The following is a 19,104-nucleotide window of genomic DNA, read 5'->3' on the forward strand; positions in this document are numbered from 1 at the left end:
TTCAAGGGAAATTATTCCAGTTCCATGCTGTTTATGTGTATAAACTGATCCCTGTGGTTTAACTCTTTCTTATCAGGTTCTCTCCCCTGCTATCTGCCAACTTGTTAACCATGAGCTCATACGCTGTAAAGTTAATTGTTAGTCATGGGAGCTCATTTCTAACGTCCAACTCACTTTCCTTAATTTTTTTCGCCCCAGACTCTGGACTAATTGGTTATCCTGCTATCTCCACAACGCACACATCCTGGATGAACACTGTTGATAAAAGCACCAACAGTCACTGGGAGTACCAAGGACCTCGGCGGGAAAGAGAACGAGAACCTGATCGAGATAGAAATCGCGAGCGAGATCGTGGCCCAACACCGACGACATCTGAATACAAGTGAGTGAATGTCACGATTGAAAAAAAAAACTGAGTACTTGAAATCCATAATTTAAAAAAAAAGGGAAAAGTGGATGGACCACATAAATGCAAAAGATAGGTGGAGAGGGAAAGGGTAGTAAATGAATTTGTCCAGGTTGGAGCAAGAGGACAAAGCAGCAGCTACAATGAAGATTAATATAATAAGATTATTAAGGAGACCTGATCAGAATTTAAATGTAATGTAGTTTGTGTATTCTATTAAAAACAAATTTAGTTTTGCTCCCGCATTACATTTATTTGCAGAAAGTATATAGAGTTATAGAGAAAATTGTTGCAAGAGCAGGTTGAGGCAAATGACTCCTTAAGTAATGGCTTCTCTTCGCACTCCCATAGCTCTGATGCCCCCCCCCACCCCGGACCTATCCTTGCACTCTGTTCCTCCATCTTGCCCCTTCGTGGCACAAATTAGGGCTTGTGGGATTGGGGGTTACATATTAGCATGAATTAACAGACAGAAAACACAGTAGCAATAAATGGATCATCTTCAGGTTTGCAGACTGTAACTAGTGGGGTACTGCAAGCATCAGTGCTTGCACCTCAGTTATTTGCAATCCAAATCAATGACTTCGATGAGGAGATCAAGTGTAATGTATCCAAGTTTGCTGATAATACAAAGGTTGTGGTCAGTCAGGGCCTTCAATAGCGAATTGGATAATTTTCTGAAGAAAAGAAACTTGCAGGGCTATGGAGAAAAGGTGGGGGAGTAGGGCTAGATGAGTTCTTGTAGCGAGCTGGCAAGGACATGACAAACTAAATGGCGTTCTGTGCTGTAACCATTCTATGATTCTAGTTGAGAAAGTAAGCTGCGAAGAGGACACAGGCTGCAAAAGGATATAGATAGGTTAAGTGACTGGTCAAGAACATGGCAGATGGAATATAATATGGAGAAATGTGAACTTATGCAAAATGGTGTGAAAAATGGAAAAAGCAGAATACTTCTTAAATCGTGAGAGAATGGGAAACGTTAGTACTTAGAGGGCCTGAGAGATTCTTGAGATACAACAATCAAATAAAATAAATGGTGTGTTGGCCTTTATTTCAAAGGGATTGATGTATAAGAGCAAAGAAGTCTTACTACAACTATGTAGAGCCTTGGTGAGACCGCAACTGGAGTATTGTGTACTATTTTCTGACTAAGGAAGGATATACTAGCCCTGAAGGGAGTGCAACAAGAGTTCACTAGTCAGATTCCTAGCATGAGGGGCTTGTCCTATGAGGAGATGTTGAGTAGACCACACCTATATCCCCTAGATAAGAAGTCAGCAACATTTTTTTAAATCTTAGGAGCCTTTGAGGGGGGAGCGGTGTGGAAAATGCCTAAAATAAGCTGCAAGACAAAAAATTGGTATTTCTGAACTGAATACTAGGCATAATTTGCATATATAATGAGTAAAATACATGTATTGAATTTATGTATCAATAGTAAAAAAGATCTAACTCTGAATTGTCACTTTTTTTGCTTTTATTATAATTTTGTCAGTTAAGCCAACTTTAAAATAAACTTTAACCTATTATACATAGATTTAAGATTTCTTGGCTATTGATTCTCGTGATTAAAAACGTCTAGTGTCACATCGAGAATTTTTAAAAATTCTTTCACGGGATGTGGGAATCACTGGCTTGGCCATCCCTAATTGCCTTTGAGAAGATGATGGTGAGCCGCTGCCTTGAACCACTGGGGCCTGTGTGGTGCAGGTGTACATACACACTGCTGTTGGGGAGGGCGTTCCAGGATTTTGACCCAGTGACAGTGAAGGACGGCGATATAGTTCCAGGTCAGGATGGTGTGTGGCTTGGAGGGGACTTTGTAGGTGGTGGTGTTCCCATGTATCTGCTAGGTGGAATTGATTATTAATAATTTATTGCTTTATCTATATTAGAAGCAATAATGGTCACAACCTTAAAGCCTGTTCCTAAAATCGAAGGATTATTCATAACTATGGTGCAACTGTACCACTCAACAGATTTTATTTAGAACACAATGATCAGTAATAATGAGTAAATAATAATGAATAATGGGACAAAATATAAATAAAGAGTGCAGGGCAGAAAAACAATGAAATTGAACTGGAACTAGGAGGAAGCGCTCCAGGAGCAATGAACTTAAAAACAGTTTTGGAAATTTTGTGTTTTGAAATGGGGTCTTATCCAGAGGCCTATTAAAGAAAGATTCAGATAGTTGCTGTTTGATCTCAAGTAGGCTGAGAATTTAGCAGCAAACAGTTACTAACGAACAACCAACATGCAGAAGGGAAATCAGTGAAATAATTTGAAACATTGTTAATTCTTTTAGTTACTATCTTGTTTTATCATTAGTAACCTAAAGAAAGAGAACTAAGATTAAGTAAAGTTAAACCAGTGTAGGGTCTGGAAGCTACTTTTGCAGACACATGGTGGTTTAGGGGCAGTGGAGAGATAGTTTTAATTATGGGGAAATTTCTACTGTTTTTTAAAAATTCTTTCATGGTATGTGTCCGTTGCTGGCAAGGCCAGCTTTTGTTGCCCATCCCTAACTGCCCTTGAAAAGATGGTGGTGAGCCACCACCGCTGGTGTAGATACAACAACAGTGCTGTGAGGAAGGGAGTTCCGGGGTTTTTAAACCCTGACAGTGAAGAAACAGAGATATAATTCCAACTCTGGATGGCGTGTGGCTTGGAGGGGAACTTGCAAATGGTGATGTCCCCATGCCTCTGCTGCTCTTGTCTTTCTAGATGATAGAGATTGTGGGTCTCCTTGACCCTGAGACTACGAGGATTGCAGGGAAATTTCCATCTGTCCAGGCACACGAGGTTTGTCTAGCTCATGTACTGTGACCCTGAAAAAAAAGTAATATTACAGTGTATGACATTGAATCATAAGATGAGCAACAACATTTAATAAAAGGGGATGTGTTAAATAAACGAATCAAACACCGACATGAAGCCTCTGGTCTGGATGGATTGCATGCAGGTGTTGGAAGAGAGCAGAGGATTTCTATACTTATTTAATAATTTGTTTAAAAAAGGAGTGCGATTAATAAAAGGTGTAGTGACAGAAGACTGGGGATAGCTAAGGTAATTCCTATAATTAAAAAGGGGGCAGAACATGCCAGCAAATTAGACCAGTCAGCTTAACATTGTTGGTAGGAAAAATGAAGGTATCCCTCCTCATGAGAATAGAAAGACATCTAGAAATGAAAAATATAATAATGAATAGTCAGCATGGATTCTAAAGGGGAAATTTTGCTTGACTAACTTTATTGAATTTGAGGAGGTAGCAGTGAAAGTAGACATGGTAATACAGGGGATGTAATTTATCTGGATTTTCAGAAGGCCTTCAATAAGGTGCCCCATAATAGACTAATGAATAAGGTCAAAATATATGGATTTCACGGCCAAGTGGTAGAATGTATTGCTAGCTGGCTTCCAAGACAGAAAGCAGAGAATGGGAGTTATTCAGAGTGGCAGATGTTTTACAAGGATCAGCTGGGACCACTGCTGTTCACAATTTACATTAGCAATTTGGACTTTGGAATAAAAACACAATTTCAGAATTTGTTGAATACACCAAATTGGGGGGAATAGTCAATATCGAGAATGACTGCAACAAATTATGGGAGGATGTTAATAAATTTGCAAAAGGTACAAATGAAAATTAATACAAATGAATTCTCGACCTTAGAAGGAACAGCCCGAGATGGAATTAACACTACCTTTATATAATGTCATTGGATAGTAAAACACATCAAGGTGCTTCACAAGAGCATCTTGAGACAAAATTTGACACTCGACTACAGAGAAATTGGGATCCTATGTCACAAAATCTACAGTTCTTGCACAGCCTGTAATTTTGCCTCCAGTCACTTTATCCAGTTAAGATGCACACTATTGTTCTTGCAGCAGAGAACGTAACTACGACAGAGACTATCATCGGAGCAGAGATCGCAGTAGAGACCGAGAAGATCGCCACAGGGAACGACGGCACAAGGACAAAGATGATTCCAAGCACAAGTCCTCAAGACGGTATGTATTTGATTTTCTCTTCAAGACTTCTGCAGTAGGGATTTTATTAATTAATTAATTTTTTTATTTATTATAATTATTATATTTATTATATAAGATGTTTCATCTTATCTAACGTACCAGTTAAATGGAGCTACAGCGCTCTCAGTTCTGGTGCTGTACAGCTGAAGTGCGGCAAGGAGGTATGGCGACACCAGCCTTCAGTGATTGCTTCTGGGATTGTCTCATTGTGGTTTGAAAACAATTAATACTTGTATCGCACTCCTCACATAATATAATATCTCAATACTCACGGAAGAAAACAGTACACATTGAGGAGAAAATGATGGAATTTTGTAGGATGAAAGGGGAAAATAATGCAGGCAGGGAGGGGTAGTCAGTGAAAATGATTTGAAAAGGAAAATCCAGTTAAGGGCAATGTTCCTTTTCTTTCCCCCACCCATGTGCAGAATGAATTTTATGTATACCAATATCAAGGCAATATGAAAATATGTGCTACCAGTGGAAACAAAACAATAAACTTGTCTTGTTTGTTGCTTGTTTATCCCTTCATTTTGCATTCAGATTGTTGCTGTGTAGCCATTCACACCTCAACTGAACACATCTTTTGTTTCTTTATTATACCCTGTACCATTCTCCTTGGCTTTTAACAGGGGACAAAGAAGGAAGAAAGAAAAATCACCAATTTGAAAATAGACAAAATTAAGTAGAACAAGAACAGGCATGTACAGGTTCAGCAGCAAGCAACGTGGGTTCCTGGCTACTATCAATCAGCTGATTTCAGCCAAGGGAGGGAGGAATGCTGAATGGCTACCATATATTGTTCTGTATCAAGGTCATGTCATCACCCTTTTGGTCACTGTTACACTAGCTGCAGCATGGCATGCTATGTGACAAATGGAGACTGTAATTCACAATTAACCATTTTGTAGACTGGATTTTTTTTTTACAATTTATTTTCTACCCTCCAAGGTGGTGATGGTTTTGCAGGTAACTAGAGCTCAAACAGTGAATGGCAGCTGGCTATTTGGCTGAACCAACTTATTGGTTTTACCCTGATTTTCCCAGATCGCTGGATGGTAAACTCTTGTGCATTTTGTGGATGCTGTCTTTACACACTAAGGGCAGAAAATTATGCTTGGTGGGCGTGCGTGCTGATGACCCGGCCGAACGTAAAATGATGCACGATGACATTGGGTGAGCGTCCTGACGACATCACATAGTCCCGTGATATTTCGTTCAGCAGGCACGCGCTGTAGTCGGCAGCATGTGCACCGACAATTAAAAAGCCTATTAAGGCCATGAAAAAGTTAGTTTAATTCAAATTTATGCTGCCCGTCCAACCTAATGGCTGGCAGCCAGGCGAAAATGCCAAGTGGCCTTTACATTTTTTAGGAAACCTCATCCAAGGGCGGGATGAGGTTTCCTAAAGCAAATAAAAATCTCTCTCAAATTTTACACAAGTTAAAAACATGTCCCAGCTCATGTGACAGTGTCACATGAGGGGAAATGTTTCATAACATAAGATCTTTAATTTTTTTTATCTGAAATCAGTTCATCTCCCTGAGGTAGCTCTCTGCCCCAGGGAGATTATGTAGCTAGCGCCTGCTTGCATAACTCCCCCACCCACACAAGCAGTGCTCAGCTAGGTGGGCCTTAATTGGCCTGTCAGCGCGAAATTGCCTTCCAGGCCCGATCGCGGGCAGCAGTCAGCTTCCTGCCTACCCCGCCAAGCCTGCAAAATTCTGCCCTTAGAGCTCGTAAGAGATTTTAAATTAGTAAAGATTATATGAGCACTTTAACTAATCTACAAGAGGCATAGTAATTGAACAGGAATAACATTTGACACAATATATTGGAAATTTCATAAGGTGACTTGTGTGCCATAATTTCTATAGAAGGACTTTGACAACCCTGGAAAGTTGGTGCCTTTCTGGTATTTTTTGCTGCAATAATGGCAGACACACAGAAAACCCCTGCAGCAATTTATGCACGCTGTAGCTCCCAGTTCTGTACAGAGTCTTTAGATCACAAGAACAAGATTTACTATTGACTTATTTTCACAGCAAACAGCACGAAAGTGAGGAAGGAGAAAGTCACAGACGTCACAAACACAAGAAAAATAAACGAAACAAAGAGGAGAAAGAAGCTGGGGATGAAGGTGCTGCAGAGACCGGGGGAACAGAGACTAAAGAATAACTAACTGCTGAATTGGTCTCCTCCTTTGGGGAATACTATTCACGACGAACAGTTAGCTCTGATGTTCTGGATTCTTTACTGTTGAAGGTGCGGTGAATGCAATTTAAGAAAAAACAACTAAATGGACAGTAATGCTTAGGAAGGCACTGCATAACAGTACAATGTGAAGCCTGATCCTACCTTTCTACCTATTTACACTTGTCTTTTTTGTAAAATGTGCTTGTAAAACAAAAAATATTAAAACAGTTTTTCTAAATATAGTTTATGTTCAATGGACATATTTAAATTCAGAATTCATCAACTCCAACATTTATATAAAATCAGACATTTTCTAAAGCTTATATTTATACTTATGGTTCACAATCAGTTGTACAACCCTTTAAGGCAGTAATGAACTAAATAAAATCTTAGGTTTCATAATCTAGCTTTCAATCACATCTGCATTTTTAAAAGCTTGAGCGTGAAAATAGATCAGATTTGATTTTTTTTTCAGTTGTAAACAAGAACCATGTTACATTACAAGAACCTGAAGGACTACATCACGCACATTTGTTGTTTCAAGAAAACACTGACTGGTGATTTTACTGCCTAATTAACAATATTGATTCTAGCAAGCTTAAACTAGAGATTACAATCTTTACATTTTCCCCTGATTTGTATTCATTTACATGAACCCAGGTACTAATGTCCACCATGTTGGAATGTTCATTGTGGCTTTAGCACAAAGTCTTCTCAAAATCAAACTGCTTCGAGATGATGGTGCAATATCCTGTGGTATCCAGTGGACAGATAAGATAACCCCAGGATTTATTTCATTGCCACAATAGAGATCTGAGAAAAGTGTAATCTGAATATGAAGCCTGACTTGACAGTGTTGATGATAATCATTGAGGTTAGCATTCTGCTCTAAAAGAAATATTTAGTAGTAAGTCTGTGTTTAAATTGTCAGTAGCAAAATCAGAGGATGTATCATCCTGGTTATGACAGCATTTCAGCCACGTCATCCTTCTGTGTAAAGTTAATTTATATGACTGTAAAATAACTGATTCTATTTGTAAGATTATTGAATGCAGGTGCTCATACTTTGGATATCCATTTGGAAATTTATAGTAGGCCTGACTTTTTCCCTCATGATCCAATCACTGCCTTCACAAATTATTTTAAACTGAAGCTGGAGAAAAGTGAAATCCATAGGTGTGCCTGTGGGGACAAAGATTGGTTTAACAAATGCACTTTGGTAATCTGGTATTTCTCTGCTTGACCATGGATTGTGATGGTTTCTTGTTTTCTAATTTGCACTCCACCAGTTTCATGATTAAGGCTTTTGAGGCAAATGTCTTGTCATTTTACTTTCATACATGACTTCCTGGCCAGGAGACGACAGTGAGAGTGACTCTGTTCCTCTGTTCCTTCAACATTGGAATTACAGCCGAATTGCTCATGCCCGCAGTGGAGACCCCATTTACAGCAACAATCTCATCCCCGCATCTGAAGGAGAGAACAAAGAAAATAACCCTTTGTTCCATTCAAAATCACAGCTCCCAGAGTAAAAATTAATAGGAGCTAAATCTTGAGCAGGGATTATTCATGGTGATGATTAATGTACAATGATATCTACTTTGTCAGCCAGGGAGATATACTAACAGGCCATTCAGCTCTTCAAACCTGCTGCACCAGTTAGACTCTGACTCTGTACCTCAATTTCATTTATGTGATCCTTAATACCCGTGCCCAGCAAAAATCAGTTGACCTAGCTGTAATAGCTTTTTATTGTGGAGGGGAGGGAGATAGCATCCCATTATCCCAGGATCTTCTGATGAAGAGTCATACGGACTCATAACGTTAATTCTGTCTTCCTCTCCACAGAAGCTGTCAGACCTGCTGAGTTTTTCCAGCTATTTTTGTTTTTATCCCTGAACAGCCCAGTTCTCAAGTTTTTAAAGTTACATCCCCTTGGTGCGGACTCTTCCATCAAAGAAAATAACTTCCTGCCACCTATTCTGTCAAATTCTTTTAAATCATAAACACCTTAGTTAGATCACCCCTTCATCTTCCCCATTCAAATGAATACAAGCCTAGTCCTATTAAAAAGTATGCAGATGGGTACAATTTCCCTGGTCTCCAGCATGCACATGCAAAATCACATGCTGCAAATCGAGTAACTTAGTGAAAAGGAGCATTCGGTTCAATATGAATTTTGTTCCATTTCCAAGATCTGAGCTTCCATCCATGTCAGAATGTAGCCTTTAATGATCAAATTAAAGCCAAGCAAAGCCTATCCTTTTTCACATGGAAGCTCCACCTATTTCCCTTTCCATTTCATTACATGATTGGAAACACTCAGCATGTCAGACGGTGTCCAAGGAGAGAAAAGACTCAATGTTTTGATCCCTGGTCTCTTATTTCTGTTGTGGCATATGACTTTTGTTCCTTCTGCCAAATTGGAGCCCATCCACATTTGACATTGGACAGGTAAATCTTGACAATAGAGGATCATGAAGTGCTATTTGACCAGAGCTGAGCTTCCGACCCCATATCCTGTCTGTCACAAGGATCATTTATCATTTTCACCTCCATAATATTGCCTGTCTCCATCTATTTGCTGCTGAAATCCTCTGCTATGCTTTTGTTACGAGACTTGACAAGTCCTGTTCACCTATTACCTTTGTGTTCCTTGACTTATTGGTTCCCAGTCCATCAGTGCCTCAATTTTACAATTGTTTTTGTGTTCAAATCCCTCCATGTTCTGCCACTCTGTCTCTAATCTCCTATTGTCCTACAGCTCTCAGAGCTTTGTGTTCCTCCAATCTGGTTGCTTGTACATCCCCTGCCACTGACAACTGTGCCTTCAGCCCTCTAGGCCCTAGACTCCCGAAATCTGTCCTCAAACTTCTTGGAATCTTTTGTTTAAGACAGTCGTTAAAATCCACTTTTGCCCAAGCATTTAGTTACCAGTCCAAATGTCTTATTTTGGCTCAATGTCAAATTTTGTTCGATTACATTCTTGTGAAAAAAACATTGGGAAAAGGGGTTTATCAAACTGATTGGTAATGGAGAATAGGCCAACTGAATTTTCAAAGAAAACTATGTATGCAATCTCTCTAAATCACATTTCAAAAAGTTATATTAAAATTTTTCAACTGCAATTCCTTTGCTGCCAACTCCTCTATATTCTCAAAGACAAAAATACTCTAGATTGAGTCTAACTAATTCCTTATACAACAATATAATCCTCAGTTTGTGCTCCCTCTCTGCAAATACAACACAGGACCCTTATTTCCCCTTTTCACTACAGCCAAACACCCAGGCTGACACGAATACAACATAATAGAAGGGGAGGTAGGTCATTTGGCCTTGAACCTGTTCTGCCATTCAACAAGGCTGATTTTCAACCTCAATTCCACCTTCTCAGGGGCACAGCCTCAGGATAAGGGGCCAATCATTTAGGACCGAGAGGAGGAGAAATTCAACTGGCTCTGAATCTGGAATTCTCTACTCCAGATGGTTGCAGATGCTCCATTGTTAAATACATTTAAAGCTGGGTTAGACAGATTTTTAGTATCTCAGGGAATAAAGGAATATGGGGAGTGGGCAAGAAAGTGGAATTGAAGCCCAAGATCAGTCATGATCATACTGAATGGCGGAGCAGGCTTGACAGGCCATATGGTTTACTCCTGTTCCTATTTCTTGTATTCTTGCAGTATTCCAATATCCCTAATTCCCTTAGTACCTGAAAATCTATTGACCACTGTCTTTAATATACTCACTGGTTGAGCTGAGTGAGATCCCCAGCTCTGGGGTAGAGAATTGCGAAAGTTTACATCTTTGACTGAAGGAGTTTCTCCTCACCTCAGTCTTAAATGGCTGATCTCTTATTCTGAGATTGTGACCGCACATTCTAGACTTTCCAGCTAGAGGAAAGATCTCAGCATCTACCCTGCCCCTTAAGAGTCTTATAAGTTTCAATCCGATCAATCTCATTCTTCTACACTCCAGGGAAACTAGGCCTAGTCTACACAATCTTTCCTCATAGGACAATCAAAATAGATGCAACTTACTTTAGTCTTCCATCAAAGTACGCTGGTGTGCCAGGTACAATGGTTTTGATAAAGAAAGGCTGGTAGTCTTGGCTTTCCTCAAAGCCCCCAACGATGCTAAATCCCCAGCTTTCGTTATTACTCTTCTGTAGAGTAATGTCATTGCAACAGTGAAGGTAACTTCAAATGGAGAACAGGAAAAAGGATGTTAAGGTTAATAATGTTCATGAAGGTGTCACAGAATCAGAAGGCCTTTTCAATTTGCTTAACACTATAGTAAAGACTTCTTTAGCATTTGATACATACCTCTATCATATAACATGTCAATTAGATATATCCTATCCATTTTTAATAGGTGTGTTTGTAGGTGTCAGCAATATTGTTTTTTAAAATATTTATTTCTTAGTAAAGCTGAGAACACATGTATGTCACTACATTTAGCATTTAGAGGTGTTCAGACCTCAGTTAGATTTTTAGTTTTGAAACATTAGTGTACTTTTGATAAGTGCTAGTTATCGAAGTGGCAGAACCCAGTTGCCAACAGTCTCAAGGTAATATCAAATAATTTCTCTTTTTTCTACTTTTTTAAAAAACCATGGTGATTTTAACCCTACCCAAGAGTAGGGTTAAATCCTTGTGCTAGATTGGTAGTTGTTCTTTACCAATAAACAGCTTTATACTTTATCTTGGCTCACTCGTGCTTACAATATTGTGCGAGTTTCTTTCATATTGCATTTGTGGAATACTTTGACCATAAAAAAAAAGTTAGAACAGTCCTCACCTTGGTAACCCAAGCCACATGACCCACAGAGGGGACCAATCATAATCATTCTCCTTGCCTGCCTCCAGAAGCTCCTCTGCTGCTGATGATGTCTCAATGTTGGGGAATTCCAAAACCCTCAACACCACTGTAGAGGAGGCTGCGTTCAACTTGAGAACCGACACCGCCTCATTGTAACTCAACTGTGTGAGGTCCACCCCGTTTATGCTCAGCAGCACATTTCCTATGACAGAAAACATTTGACCCATTTTAATGCCACAGGGCAGGAAGTATGAACCTTGGACTGAAGGTCATCACTGATATTTTAAAATGAATAAACTAATACAAAGTTTATCTTCTCTTATTGGCATTCTCTCATGTCAGATATGGCTAAGTACAGCTTGTTCAATTAGCCACTCATGTGCAGGCCCAAAAACACCAAGCGGTGATTATTACATAAGCATTTAATTATTTCCACCCCACCCAATCTGATCTCATCAGTTTCCTGCCGGGCAGGTTAATTTAAAATTACTCCACAAAAGTCAGTGGATTATTCATCTTTGGCTCAACTTGCTCTATATTTCCAGCAAAGGTTGCCTGACAATGATCAGGAGGAGGAACTCAGACTGAGTTTCCCTTCCTTAGCCTAGAGGTGTAGATACCAATTGCAACTCTCCAACCACTGCCATAGCTGACTAAATAACTGGAAGCCTTCCTAGTTTCTACATCCCAACTATTCTTGCCTAACCTCCAGAGCCATCAAGGGAGCCCTAATTTTATTGTTAAAATGTAACGAGTGATAAGAATAAAGGAAATTGACTGGCAGCTGATTGACAGCAATGTGTTGTCCATGAAAGACAGCAGATGTCACTTTTGGGAGTACAAAAAAATGGCCAAGAAGAAAAGCTTCACTGGATGTCACAATAAGCACAAAGGGAATTCATGAATGGCCTGTTCTATTCAAATTGATTATATTCTGATACAGATACATAGGAATCAACACTGCAGGAGTAGTCAAACAAGGGACGTGCAGTCAATAGTCAATTTATCCGTTGCCTCTTAAAGTCCATTGAACTCTGTATTAAAACTCACAGTGCTAAGATTAAGTGCCATCTGAGGAGCAAACCATATATTATGTCATTCAACATGGAAAACATTTGTGGATGAAAATTCAACGTTATTTTTTACACCAAAACATAGGTGAAACAAAGAATCGGATATGAATTTTGGGTCACGCTCTCTCATGCCTGATTTCCACTGCAAGTGTGCAAGCTGCTAATTTGTTAGCAGGAGAGTTCCAGGTGTGCAGGGACCCCAATCGGAATATTAATTCTGGTTGTGAAATCCTGACTGGAATTAGTCCACAAATGGGTCCCGTGCTCTTCCTGGCTCCACACAAAAGAAAAAGTGGACCGCCACCCACCTTACCCTCCATCTCCCATCATCCCCAGTTCCAGGACCTACCTGAGGATCTGCTTATATAAATAAATGAGTCACATCAGGTATTAATTTTAACAAGAGGATGGCTTTCATTCCATCAACACAGTTGGCCTTGAAAGTAGAAATCAGGCATTGTGATAAGCTGAACTGCCCTCAGGATGCAAGCTTTTTGGAAATGAGAATTTATTACATCTTTCCTTCCTCTGCTATACAATTCCCTCAAGTCGCCCACACAAACCCTGCCTGAAAATAACTCAAGGACGCACAGATGTCGGAAAGGAGATTTACAACAGGCTTGTGATATTGCAACAGCTTCAATTCATAGTAAAGTAACTATTTTTGATTTGAGTTCAAATCAGAATATACAATGGAGAAACGTTTAGATGACAACAACAACTCATATTTATATAGTAGCACTATTAACATAATAAAATGTTCCAAAGTGCTCCACAAGAGCGTCATAAAGCAAAACTTGACATGGAACCAAAATGCAGATATCCAAAAGCTTGGTCAAAGAGGTAAGTTTTAAGCCACATCTTAAAAGGAGGAATAAGATAGAGAGGCAGAGGGCTTCAGGGAGGGAATTCCAGACCATAGGACCTTGGCAGCACAGACACACTAACCAATAGTGGGGTGATTAAAATTGGGGGTGCTCAAGAGGCCAGAATTAGAGGTACTCCATTATCTCGAAGGGTTGTGGGTTGGAGGAGATTACAGAGACAGGGAGAGATGTGGTCATGGAGAGATCTGGAAACAGGAGCATTTTAAAATCAAAGCATTGCATAACCAGGAGCCAATGTAGATCAGTGAGAACAGGAGTGATAGGTAAATAGGATGTGGTATGAGTAAAGACATGGGTAGCAGAGTTTTGGATGCCCTCTAGCTTACTGAGGATGTGGGAAACTGGCCAGGAGTGCATCGGAATAGTCAAGCCTAGAGTAACAAAAGCATGAAACAGGGCTTCAGCAGTAAATCAGATAAGGTAAGAAGAGAGTTGGGTGATGTTACGGATGTGGAAACAGGTGGCCTTAGTGATGGTGCTGATGTGTGGTTGGGAACACGTCTCAGGGTCAAGGAATAAGAGTCTGGTTCATCCTCAGGCAGTGAAAATTGGTGCTGTGCTTTCGAATAATGTCAGCAAGACAGCATATAGATGAGAAATAAGGGGCAGGATCTTCTGTCCGGCATGCGGGGTCGGGTCCCAAATTCCAACATGCAAAATGATGTGCAGTGATGTGGAGCATGCGTCCCGACATTACCGTATGTCATTCCGATCATTAGTTCGGCAGGCACGCACCAGAGTCAGCTGCGTGCCCGGCGAACTGTCAAAGGCCTGTTAAAGCCATTAATAAAGTAATTAACCAATCTGACACGGCTGCCCATCTAACCTAGGTTGGAGGGCGGGCAAAGAGCCCAGGCGGCCTTCACATTTTTCATGAAACCTCATCCACGGGCGGGATGCAGTTTCATGAAGGATTTGTTACATTAATAAACATTTTTTAAACATCTGATGAACATGCCCCAGCTCGCTGTCACATGAGGGGACATGTGTAAATGATTTTTTAACTTTTTTTTTTATTTTGAACTGTCAAATTCAACTTTATCTCAAGGAGATTTCTGTGCTATTTTGCGTGTATGTGCGAAAAAGCGCAGGCCCCAACTCTCCCTCCTCCCCTGCCTGCAAAGGTAGCGCTGAGTGCTACTGGGTGCGTGTCATGCTGGGCGGGCCTTAATTAGCCTGTCCATGTAAAATGGCAGCACACAGCCAATCACGGGCAGCGCCCACCTGCGCCCGCTCCCGACTGGCCCGCCCAACGGGGAGAAAATTCTCCTCAAGGGGTGAAGGATAGAACATTGCGGGACACCAGAGGAAACACTGCAAAAGTGAGAAGTGAAACCTTTCCAGCTGATTCTCTGTTTACAGTTAGTTGTGTAAGAATGGAACCAGGTGAGTGCATGCCATCCAGCTCGTAACATCGGAGAGGCATTGGAATATAGTGGTGTGCTCAACCCTGTCGAAGGCTGTAGGCAGGTTCGGAGGGATGAGAAGAGTTAGGAATTACTGCTGGAAAAATAGAAACCAGGAGCAGTAGGCCATTTGGCCCTTCGAGCCTGCTCCTCCATTCAATATGATCATGGCTGATCCTCTATCTCAACGCCATATTCCCACTTTCTCTCCATAGCCCTTGATCCCCTAATATCCATAAAATTTATCAATTTCCTTCTTGAATATACTCAGTGACACGGCCTCCACAGCCTTCTGTGGTAGAGAATTCCACAGGTTGATCACCCTCTGAATGAAGAAATCTTTCTTCATCTCAATCCTAATTATTATGCTGGAAATACTCAGCAGGTCAGGCAGCATCTGTGGAGAGAGAAAAGTGTTAATGTTTCATGTTGATGACCTTTCATTGGAACTGATGAAAGATAGTAATGTATACAATCAGTGTTAAAGCCAGCGGAAGGTGGGGGCAAGAACAAAAGAGAAGGTCTGTGATGGGTGGAGGGCAGGGGAGATTAAATTACAAAAGGATTCATGGTACAAAGCCAAAGAAAGTGGTTATGGGCACATTAAAGAAACAAAAGATATATTCAGATAAGGCATGAATGGTTACATAACAGTTGTCTGAATGCAACATGAAGGGATAAAGAAAGAAACAAAACAAGATGGAACCAGCAAAAAAAAAACACGGAACGAGATGGAGGAAGAGGCTATGATCTGAAGCCATTGAATTCAATGTTGAGTCCAGAAGGTTGTCGAGTGGAAAGATGAGGTGCTGTTCCTCGAGCTTGTGTTGAGCTTCACTGGAACACTATAGCAGACCAAGGACAGAAAGGTCAGAGTGGGAGCAAGGTGGAGAATTAAAATGACAAACAACAGGAAGCTTGGATAAAAACAAAAAACTGAGGATGCTGGAAATCCAAAACAAAAACAGGAAAAATTCAGCAGGTCTGGCAGCATTGGCGGAGAAGAAAATAGTTGGCGTTTCGAGTCCTCATGACCCTTCAACAGAACTGAGTGAATATTAGGAGAGGGGTGAAATATAAGGTGGTTTAAGCTGGGGGGGGGGGGGGCATGGGGGAGAGAAGTCGAGAGGGGGGTGTGGTTGTAGGGACAAGCAAGCAGTGATAGGAGCAGATAATCAAAAGGTGTCACAGACAGAAGAACAAAGAGGTGTTAAAGGCAGTGATATTATCTAAACAAATGTGCTAATTAAGAATGGATGGCAGGGCACTCAAGGTACAGCTCTAGTGGGGGTGGGGTGGAAAGGCTAACAGGGCATAAAAGATATAGATTTAAAAATAATGGAAATAGGTGGGAAAAGAAAAATCTATATAAATTATTGGAAAAAACAAAAGGAAGGGGGAAAAAATGGAAAGGGGGTGGGGATGGAAGAGGGAGTTCAAGATCTAAAGTTGTTGAATTCAATATTCAGTCCGGAAGGCTGTAAAGTGCCTAGTCAGAAGATGAGGTGCTGTTCCTCCAGTTTGCGTTGGGCTTCACTGGAACAATGCAGGAAGCCAAGGACAGACATGTGGGCAAGAGAGCAGGGTGGAGTGTTAAAACGGCAAGCGACAGGGAGGTTTGGGTCATTGCGGACAGAGCGCAGGTGTTCTGCAAAGCAGTCACTCAGTTTACGTTTGGTCTCTCCAATGTAGAAGAGACCGCATTGGGAGCAACGAATGCAGTAGACTAAGTTAGGGGAAATGCAAGTGAAATGATGCTTCACTTGAAAGGAGTGTTTGGGCCCTTGGACGGTGAGGAGAGAGGAAGTGAAGGGGCAGTTGTTGCATCTTTTGCGTGGGCATGGGGAAGTGCCATAGGTGGGGGTTGTGGAGTAGGGGGTGATGGAGGAGTGGACCAGGGTGTCCCGGAGGGAACGATCCCTACGGAATGCCGCCGGGGCGGGGGGTGAAGGGAAGTTGTGTTTGGTGGTGGCATCATGCTGGAGTTGGCGGAAATGGCGGAGGATGATCCTTTGAATGCGGAGGCTGGTGGGTGATAAGTGAGGACAAGGGGGACCCTATCATGTTTTTGGGAGGGAGGAGAAGGCGTGAGGGCGGATGCGTGGGAGATGGGCTGGACACGGTTGAGGGCCCTGTCAACGACCGTGGGTGGAAAACCTCGGTTAAGGAAGAAGGAGGACATGTCAGAGGAACTGTTTTTGAAGGTAGCATCATCAGAACAGATGCGACGGAGGCGAAGGAACTGAGAGAATGGGATGGAGTCCTTACAGGAAGCGGGGTGTGAGAGCTGTAGTCAAGGTAGCTGTGGGAGTCGGTAGGCTTGAAATGGATATTGGTGGACAGTCTATCATCATAAATTGAGATAAAGAGGTCAAGGAAGGGAAGGGAAGAGTCAGAGATGGACCATGTGAAAATGGTGGAGGGGTGGAGATTGGAAGCAAAATTAATACATTTTTCCAGGTCCCGACGAGAGCACGAAGCAGCACCGAAGTAATCATCGACGTACCGGAGAAAGAGTTGTGGGAGGAGGCCGGAGTAGAACTGGAACAAGGAAAGTTCCACATACCCCATAAAGAGACAGGCATAGCTGGGGCCCATGCGGGTACCCATAGCCACACCTTTTATTTGGAGGAAGTGAGAGGAGTTAAAGGAGAAATTGTTCAGTGTGAGAACAAGTTCAGCCAGATGGAGGAGAGTAGTGGTGGATGGGGATTGTTTGGGCCTCTGTTCGAGGAAGAAGCTAAGGGCCCTCAGACCATCCGGGTAGGGGATGGAGGTGTAGAGGGATTGGACGTCCATGGTGAAAAGGAAGCGGTTGGGGCCAGGGAACTGGACATTGTTGATGTGACGTAAGGTGTCAGAGGAATCACAGAAGTAGGTGGGAAGGGACTGGACAAGGGGAGAGAGAAGGGAGTCAAGATAACGAGAAATGAGTTCCGTGGGGCAGGAACAGGCTGACAAGATCGGTCTACCGGGACAGTTCTGTTTGTGGATTTTGGGTAGGAGGTAGAAGCGGGCCATCCGAGGTTGGAAGCTGTGGGAGGAAGAACTCCAGAGGAGATGAGGTCAGTGACAGTCCTGGAAACAGGAAGCTTGGAGTCATGCTTTCCCTGCTCTATGTCAAGTTAGCTAATTTAGTAAGGTGGGGAATAAAAAAAACTAGAATTGGCTTGTGTTTCTACATCATGGAAGCTAAATTAAGCTAGAGTTCACACTCCGAATAACTGTCCTGTAATTTCTCGTGGAAGTGCAGCTATTTATACATTAGGTGAGTAGACTCTGGGACTCTACTGCGATGTTCTACAGTTAATATCTTGTTGACAATTACTGTCTTAAGTTCGCACAAAAAGTGTGGCTAGAGGTCAGAAGTTAGGAATCCTGTGGTGAATAACTCACCTCCCGCCTCCTCAAAGCCTGTCCACCATCTACAAGGAACAAGTCAGGAGTGTGATGAAATATTCTCCACTTGCATGGATGACAGCAGCTCCAACAACACTCGAAGCTTGACACCATCCAGGACAAAACAGTTCGCTTGATTGGCACCCTACCCATAAAATTCACTCCCTCCACCACCACAGTAGCGAGAGTGTGTACCATCTACAAGATGCACTGCAGGAACTCATTAAGGCTCCTTAACACCTTCCGAACCCACGACCACTACCATCTAGAAGGACAAGGACAGCAGACACATGGGAACACACCACCTGGAAGTTCCCCTCCAAGTCACTCACCAGCCTGACTTGGAAATATATCGCTGATCGATCACTGTCGCTGGGCCAAAATCCTGGAACTCCCTCCCTAACAGCACTGTGGGTGTACCTGCACCACATGGACTGCAGCAGTTCAAGAGGCAGCTCACCACCACCTTCAAGGGCAATTAGGGATGGGCAATAAATGCTGACCTGGCTGGCGATGTCCACATCCCATGAATGAATAATAAAATAAAACATAAACAAGGTAGAGGAGAACAAGCACCAAGGCCTGGATCTTCTGGTCATCAGGCATGCGCGATCAGCAGGCCCGGAGCAGCTGGGAAACGGACCCCCGACTGCAATTTCATGCTGGCTGGCCAGTGTGAACCTTGTGCTGAAAAGCTCTGCACTGCTGGGGCAGGGGGCGGGAAGAGGCTGAGTGACCACATCACCATGGGCGTGGATGAGCACTGTGGGAGAGCTCCCTGAAGGCAGACAGCTTCCTTAGGCAGCTACAGACCTGCAGATGATGAAATAAAGTGCAAAAAGTTGCTAAAAAAAAAGCCCATGCATCACAATCAA

At 42.0% G+C, this 19,104-nt stretch overlaps 2 protein-coding genes across 6 annotated transcripts in view; one reads left to right on the forward strand and one right to left on the reverse strand.

The window, feature by feature from the left end:
* LOC121282142 (pre-mRNA 3'-end-processing factor FIP1-like) overlaps positions 1–6,885 on the forward strand; it is a 63,794-nt gene extending 56,909 nt beyond the window's left edge. For 3 of the 4 annotated variants that reach the window (XM_041195652.1, XM_041195649.1, XM_041195651.1), the window contains 3 exons: positions 199–382; positions 4,304–4,426; positions 6,493–6,885. In XM_041195652.1, coding sequence (XP_041051586.1) covers positions 199–382; positions 4,304–4,426; positions 6,493–6,625 — 440 coding nt within the window. In that variant the 3' untranslated portion in view covers positions 6,626–6,885. The remainder of the gene's footprint in view (positions 1–198; positions 383–4,303; positions 4,427–6,492) is intronic. The other variant, XM_041195650.1, reaches the window with a different exon arrangement.
* lnx2b (ligand of numb-protein X 2b) overlaps positions 6,872–19,104 on the reverse strand; it is a 74,953-nt gene continuing 62,720 nt past the window's right edge. For both annotated transcript variants that reach the window (XM_041195648.1, XM_041195647.1), the window contains 3 exons: positions 11,444–11,666; positions 10,684–10,842; positions 6,872–8,113 (listed from right to left, as the gene is read on the reverse strand). In XM_041195648.1, coding sequence (XP_041051582.1) covers positions 7,978–8,113; positions 10,684–10,842; positions 11,444–11,666 — 518 coding nt within the window. In that variant the 3' untranslated portion in view covers positions 6,872–7,977. The remainder of the gene's footprint in view (positions 8,114–10,683; positions 10,843–11,443; positions 11,667–19,104) is intronic.

The sequence above is a fragment of the Carcharodon carcharias genome, chromosome 9 (assembly GCF_017639515.1).
Source record: "Carcharodon carcharias isolate sCarCar2 chromosome 9, sCarCar2.pri, whole genome shotgun sequence".
Classification (NCBI taxonomy): domain Eukaryota; kingdom Metazoa; phylum Chordata; class Chondrichthyes; order Lamniformes; family Lamnidae; genus Carcharodon; species Carcharodon carcharias.